Raw genomic sequence first — 7,549 nt, 5'->3', positions numbered from 1 at the left:
CACGAGACCTGATATATCATATGTCGTGAGTGTTATTAGTCACTTCATGCAAGCTCCCTATGAAGAACATATGATAGCAGTTGAACGCATCTTCCAGTATTTAAAGGGCACTCCTGGTAAAGGTCTTCTATTCAGGAAGTCTAGTAAACGTGGTATAGAAGCATATACAGATTCGGACTGGGCTGGATCTGCTGTTGATAGAAAGTCTATGTCTGGATATTGTATGTTTGTCTGGGGCAATCTGGTCACTTGGAGAAGTATGCTAAGAGTAGTGCAGAAGTCGAATACAGGGCCATGTGTTTGGAGATATGTGAAGAGATCTGGTTGAAGAAAGTATTAATAGATCTTCGATAAGACAGTGAGCTTCCAATGAAGTAGTTTTGCGACAATAAAGTAGCAATAAGTATTGCCAACAATCTGGTTCAGCATGATAGGACTAAACACGTCGAGATTGACAGACATTTCATTAAAGAAAGATTGGACAATGGGAGCATATGTATTCCCTACATCCCTTCAAATCAGCAGATTATAGATGTCCTTACAAAGGGGTTGTTAAGACAGAGTTTTGATTACTATGTCAGCATGTTGGGTCTGATCGATATTTACGCCCCAACTTGAGGGGGAATGTCGAAAAAGGGTTTGTTTTCCCTAGGGGTTTATTTGTAATTTACTTATGGGCATAGGGCTTCCTATCTGTCTATTTATTTGAGCAGTCTTTATTTTAGTGTAACTTAATAATAAAATTCAATCGTGGTTTTTTCTCCCTGGCCTATGGTTTTCCACGTAAATCAGTCTTGTGTTTCTCTTCTTCTATTTTTATTTTTATCAGTAGAAAATATCCAAAAAAAGATCAATAGGAGTGAGTCATGATGTTCTTTATATAAATATAAATAGACAATATTTTCACATATTTTTAGGTTTTATCATAATTGGATTTTTGTTCACTTATTATATATGTCAAACAACACTAACATTCAAAGGATCTTCCATTTCTTTCTTTCCAAATAAACAACAAAACATACCAAAAAGCATTTAGCTCCACTAATCTTTTTTTTCCCCCATCAAATTCCATGCATTTAGCTTTTCAAAGCCAATAATCCAGTCTCCTAGGTAGACAACTGGAGATCCAAAATCCTATCCAAAATTTTCTTTGGCTAGACCCATAGCTAAAAAACCTACTTTCTTACGATTACGGGGTTCATTCGAATATGAAATCCAATCCTGGAACCAAGCAAGAAATTCCACGATCTTTAAGCTAGGTCACAATGAATCAAAAGGTGATCTATCTCCTCTCTGTCATGTTCAAACATAGTTTTTACCCCAACTGAGATCGTGGCCACTTCTTGAACATTCTTTGAAGTCTATCATCGTGTTACCTAAAAGCTAGAGACCAGAGGTAAATTCAACTTTATTAGGACATTTGTGGACCTAAGAGCTAGAGACCAGTAGTAAATTTAACTTTATTAAGACATTTGTGCTTTCAAAACAGGTTGTACTTTTCTACTGAATTTCTTACTTCTGTAATTTCTGTGAAGCTTCCTCTTTCTTTTGACGTTTTTTCTGTATATATAAAACAATTGTTACAATTGAAAGAACTTGTTGGATGTTGGAGAGAGTAGAAAATCATCAAAGTGTATCACTATCAACTACCTAGACTAATCTGACTTCTTCCGTATATAGGGAGAAAGAACTCAATTCTTGAGTGAAACTCCATAAACTTAATTATTCTCTCTTTTGTACTAAGAAAGAACTATTCTATCCTTTTTATTCTTTCCAAAACTCATTCTCAATCTTTAGCATAATGCTATGAGTGTATACCATCATAAATCCACTAAACATAAAGCATAAAGGCAATAAGGGAAGCTGAAGTTGGCATCTCTATGGGTAAAGGCGAAGGTTGTAGATGGTGGAAGTAGAGTCATGTAGAGAGTTTTATGCAAATAAAAAGGATTGTTTGCTTATATCTTTGAGTATCCATTTGTTAATCCAAAATAATAATAATAAAGTCAATTTCAACTATTAAATAGTTTGAATTAATGCAGGAGATGAAAATAGCCAAGAGGTAACATTACATAATTTGGTAAAGCTACTGGAAAAAAAAATGAATTGTTGGACTTATGTAATAAATTCATAAAAAATTCCGAAGTTTTTGCTAAGATTTCCCTAGACATGATATTTAGGCCTCCAAGCATATGTAGAAACAAAACCCAAGAATCATTGAGAGTGAGACATGATAAAAACACATGAAAAAGGTAGAAATCCTATATGATTACCTAAACAAATTAAAACTATAGAAGCTATGAATTGTGAACGTAATAACTCAATTAGGGGAACAAACCATAGATTGAATAAAAATAAAAACTCAATAATTGTGTTGCCTAGCCGGTTCTCCCAATTTTGTAGCAGTAGAAGACAATCGATCTTCAACTCGCCATTTGATATGAACTTTTCCAAAAGAAAAAAGAAAAAACCAGAACAAGAATCAAAACCAAAATAACACTAAAACTATACGTCAAGAATGAATACAGGTCTAATTTAATTTCTACCTTCAATGAGAATTTTAACAAGTTCATTTCTCAGAGATGAACCTAAGCGATGAAATGGGGATAGGGCAACACCGGGACGTGGCGGAGGATCTTTTATCAACAATTTCCGATACGTATACTAAAATTAACTGAAATAACATGATTTATAAATCAAAATTTGTACGAGAATTTAGCTTGTCGAAGGAAATCGAGTTCCATCGGCGCTTTCGGGGTTTCTAACTACTCGAAGGAGTACAAGTATGAAGAGTGAGAGTGAAAGTGAGGATATGATAGGGAGAGAAACGAAGCAAGTGGAACCTGGCTTGCCTTGAAGCTGGATAACATGAAATCAATTTTCTACCCTGATTTCACTTGCCGGTTCTTGTGCAATCTGAGACAGGCAGCGGTACTTGGATTGCAAATCAGAGAGCAATGAAGCAACTAGTACCTAGATTGCCAGTGTGAGAGAGGCCGCAACTGGGTGGCGGCAGAACTCGAATCCCTAATATTTATTGGTGTTATAACCTTTGAACCTTAGCGATCAAACAAAGATAAGGCAACATTGAGACATGGCAAATGTAGGGCGCAACGGTGGGAGAAGGAGAACGAATTAGAGAAAAATGGGAAAATTTCTCAAAAACGACCCAATAATAAAAAACTTTTCTACCATTGACCTATTCCTACAAACTTTTTTATCACCAACCTTTTGCTCATACGAAATTCTAAAATTATCCTCAATTTTAAAAAGTCTTTAGATCGTTTGATAGGGCCTCTATGAATAAAATACCAAACGATAGGTCCCTTCATTTCCTTTTCAAAGAATTTTCGCTCAATGTTGCTCTTGTTTTCTCTCCGAACTTCAGCCGAGCACTCCTCGTAGGTTTCTCGTCGGTCGTTTCTACATACTTGTCATCGTCGTCGTGATCTGAAAGGTATGAGACTTTTCTCCTTTAAGAATACATGTTGATATTCGAGGTTTGACTATCTTTTAGGGTTTAATCACGTATTCGTTCATAATCGATCATTGAGAGAATACTAAGCGACCAGATAGATAATACTAGGCGAGCTTTTAGAGAATAGTAAACGAGCGTTAATATATTACTAAGTGATCAGATAGAGATTGGTAAGCGATCGAATAGAGAATACTAAGCGATCGATTAGATATTTAATGTGTGATTGTTTAGGTCTATATTGTGTGATCGTTTAACTAACTATTATGTGATTGTTTAATTTGTGTTATGTGATCATTCAATTTTTGGTTATGCGATTGTTCAGTTATTGTTATTCGATCGTTTAATTTTTGTTATACGATCATTTAATTTTTGTTATGCGATTGTTTACTAATTCTTGTAATGTACACGTTTGTCTGATTGGTAAGATGACATTCTCTGCTGAGAAATATTTTCCTGCTACAGTTTGTTGCCAAATCCACCAAACTGCATCTGTGATTAAGAATAAGTTGATAGAAGAATAGATGAGACTGTATAGGAAAACGGCCTTTGGTCCACACTTGGATATAGATCTTGTTTTTAATGGACAACAATTGCACCACTTTCTGTTAAGGGAGGTAGTACATGCGAACCCAGACGTTATATCATTCTATATTCTAAGGAAGAAGGTAACATTCTCCCAAGATGATTTTAACTTCATAACTTGGTTGTGGCCGACCAGGAAAACAGTAGAAAGAGAAATAAGCGGTGAAAGACTGCGAGAACTCATTCTTGGACCGAATGACCCAAATGAAAAGCATAGTTCTTGCAAGGACGTGGAGATCGCATTCGAGAAGTTCAATTTTACTAATGACGAAGATGCTGTCAAGGTTGCATTGGCACTATTCATTGAAACGGAGATGATTGGAAAAGACAAGAAAACCCAACTTGATGTGAATATATTTGGGATCGTCGATGACCATGATGTCTTTGTACATTATGATTGGTCTTCCCTCTTTTCTAGATGTACATTGAATAGCATGAAGACTATCATGCGCGGTCAGAAGGAGGGATATGATTCAGAAAAAAGCAGAAAATGACCACCATGTCTCATATTACTGTATGAAGGGATTCACACTTGCATTCAAGGTATGTACTTTTGTTTCTGATTCACATTAATATACATTGAACCTGTGTGTTATATACGTGTAACAAAGTTTCCATATCGTAGGTTTGAGCTTACGAACTTTTATCCACATCAAGTAAGTTCATAGCCACCAAAGTCAGTAAGATTGCAATTCCTAGAATTCTTAGATGGACTTGTGAACAATTAATAAATAATTATTTAAAAAATTTAAATAATTCTTATTAATTTAAATATCAAATATTAAATTAATTTTTACACAAATCCACCTTCATATATTTGAATCATATTTAAATATTAATTCTCCTATTCCGTTAATTCTTAAAATTAAACACGTAATTATATCATATATAACTACTAATTTCCTTAATTCTAATTTGAACGTTTCAAATTAACTTATCACACTACTCGAGAGCTAATCCATTTACGAGCTAGTAGGGGGACCTTGCGGACCTACAGATCATGATACACAGATCGAGTGCCATGAAGACATACTTAAAGTATTGCCCCTTCTCTATTTCAATCTCAAAGATCGTAACTGGATTTGCAAGGTTAAGTGTCTCACTATATGCCCTAACAATAGCATATAATCCTTCCGACGACCCTCGCGTGAACACCAATCCATACTCTCTAGCACGATAAGCCTGCCTGTAACTTAAGTGCACTCCATAATCTCGTCAGATGTCCTTAATTATATCCCTCGGGCGGTATGTTCAATCAACTTATTCATATTTGGACTTAATTCAGTATACAATAACCCAACTTTTTGCTTGTCGATAATTACTCATTCTCATTTCAAGAGAACACATATATTCGCTTTGATATTTCATCACTTTGAAGGAATCACTTTCTTTCATTTTCCCTTTTTTTTTTTTGCACGGACCCTCCACTTGCATTCCTCCACCAAATATCAGATAGTTAGCAAGCTCTTTGTTGACTTTTTTTACACGGTAGTCAAAGTTCTTTCTCGTTGTAAACATCGATAATTTAACTGACAAATCATATTTCAAAAAGAAAATGTGATCGCCCTTTATATCCTCGTCATTTAGATAGTCATGAAGTATTGTGATGAGGTCGTCATACGATGGGCCCTCTGATGGTTTGGGTATATCCATAAATGGTTGGGTTAGAATAGTGGAATGCAATTGAACGGAAGGCATCACAACTGGTGGGACGGGAACATGTGGGGTTAGAACATGAATGTAAGGTGTTGCAGAAGTTTGTGGTCCTAAAGATTGTCTATATCCATTATTAGTATTGAACTGTAAAGTACATTTGGGTTCACTGTTGTGACCAAACCAAGCTTCACTTTGGTCATCCCCCAAGTTACATGGCTCAATATGATCATCCAGTGAAGACATAATCGATGTTGGTACATATGTGTACTCCATGACTTTCTCAAGGTATAACTGATATAAATAACGATATCCGGGATGCATCACTGCCTTCTAAAAAAAAGTTAAGGTCTTCATTATCGATTATGTCAATTGGGGGAGTTGGGACCAATAAATTGTAACAACATTTGATGTGTATATCAAACATTATATCTGGATCGATATTTAGTCATTGGTGCATAATACTCACTAATTCACTAACTGTTATATCATTTCTGACTTTTAGACCTTTCATATCCCCACTAAATCGTACAAATATGTGAAGTAGCGTCATTAATCTGAAATGGGATAAGCAAGTCTTAAGCAATGTCCCATAAAAGTTTAAGAAATTGGCCAGCAATTGATAAGCGATCACCCAACTATTTATAAGTGTTCGCTTAGTATTGTATATGCGATTGTTATAAATTACTACACGAACATTTATAACTTAATACACGATCTATAGTAGTTTATGAACAATCGTTTATATTGTAATGAACGATTGTGCATATATTACCATACGATCGTTCATTTAATGCTAAATGACACCTATTATGAAAATGATCTGGGACAAGAAATATTGTAGAATATCACTCACATTCTCTCAATTTCTGAATCTGATAATGAAAGCGATTGACGAGGATATTGGATTGAAACTTTGAGAGAACACTTCGAGAGAACAATGGGAAAACTTCGTGGGGAATTCGACAGAAAATGAATACTAAGAGTGACCTTCCATTTTGTTCATACCAATGTTATTCAATATTATTGGTAGAATATTAGTTGGGAATAAATGCTTTGGTGGACTGTTGGTGTTGCATTGAATCTATATTGAATGAATGCTTGAGAAATGGTTGAAGGAAGAAGATGGAAGGCTTTATTTTGAAGGCTTTTTAAACTGGGGTAATTGTGGAATTTCATATAGGCAAAATTTCATTAGTAGAAAAGTTTTTAGGAAGAGGTCAATGGTAGAAAAGTTTTTAGTTTTTGAATCTTTTTGTGAAATTTTCCCAAAAAATACAAATTAGGCAAAGAAGTTGAAGAAATAAAATTAGAAAAGAAAGCAATTTGGGATTTAAAATCAAAATATGTTATTTTTCTATGGTTTTTATATCCCTATCTTTTTCAAAGGTTTATTACCTTCTATGAAAGTAAATATTTCTCGAGGGATTTTAATAACCTTCAATAAAACATATTTTTTTTAATCTTTCTCGAAGGTTTTTATAGTACCTTCAATCAATGTATATTTTCCAAAGGTTTTTTTTTTTTTTTTTAATTATAATCTTGATAAATTGTTATATTTTTTCGAAGGTTTTGTAATACTTCTGATAAAATATATTTTTTTTTCAAAGATTCTTTTTTATAACCTTTGATAAAGGTCTTTTTGAAGGTTTTTAAAAAGTCTTCGATAAATATATATTTTTTCAAAGTATTTTTTATAACCTTCAATAAATGGAGGTATTTGTTTAAGATTTTCTAAAACCTTTCGATAAATGTATATTTTCTTCAAATATTATTTATAACCTTCGATGAAATGGAGGTATCTTTGGAAAATTTTCTAAAAACACCTGATAAATT

General features: G+C 34.0%; 1 protein-coding gene and 1 long non-coding RNA gene across 2 annotated transcripts; one reads left to right on the top strand and one right to left on the bottom strand.

Annotated features, from left to right (window-relative positions):
* Positions 1-2,094: 2,094 nt before the first annotated feature.
* On the bottom strand, positions 2,095-3,115 carry LOC150035007 (uncharacterized). Its single transcript, XR_016530455.1, has 3 exons — positions 2,844-3,115; positions 2,547-2,674; positions 2,095-2,445 (listed from the first exon to the last, which is right to left on the bottom strand). It is a non-coding gene; the product is annotated as an uncharacterized LOC150035007 (long non-coding RNA).
* Positions 3,116-3,999: 884 nt separating this feature from the next.
* LOC120080973 (uncharacterized) lies at positions 4,000-4,554 on the top strand. Its single transcript, XM_039035655.1, has one exon. It carries the CDS (start codon positions 4,000-4,002, stop codon positions 4,552-4,554), a length of 555 nt encoding a protein of 184 aa, XP_038891583.1.
* The last annotated feature ends 2,995 nt before the right edge of the window (positions 4,555-7,549 follow it).

Source organism: Benincasa hispida, chromosome 7 (genome assembly GCF_027475165.1).
Source record: "Benincasa hispida cultivar pf3 chromosome 7, pf3_genome.v1.1, whole genome shotgun sequence".
Lineage (NCBI taxonomy): Eukaryota > Viridiplantae > Streptophyta > Magnoliopsida > Cucurbitales > Cucurbitaceae > Benincasa > Benincasa hispida.
Note: the sequence above shows the minus strand (reverse complement) of the source record. Positions and strands in the feature narration are given on the sequence as shown.

What these genes read in the sequence shown, in the direction of transcription:
- LOC120080973 (XM_039035655.1), top strand. Translation starts at nt 4,000, where the DNA reads ATGAGACTGTATAGGAAAACGGCCTTTGGTCCACACTTGGATATAGAT.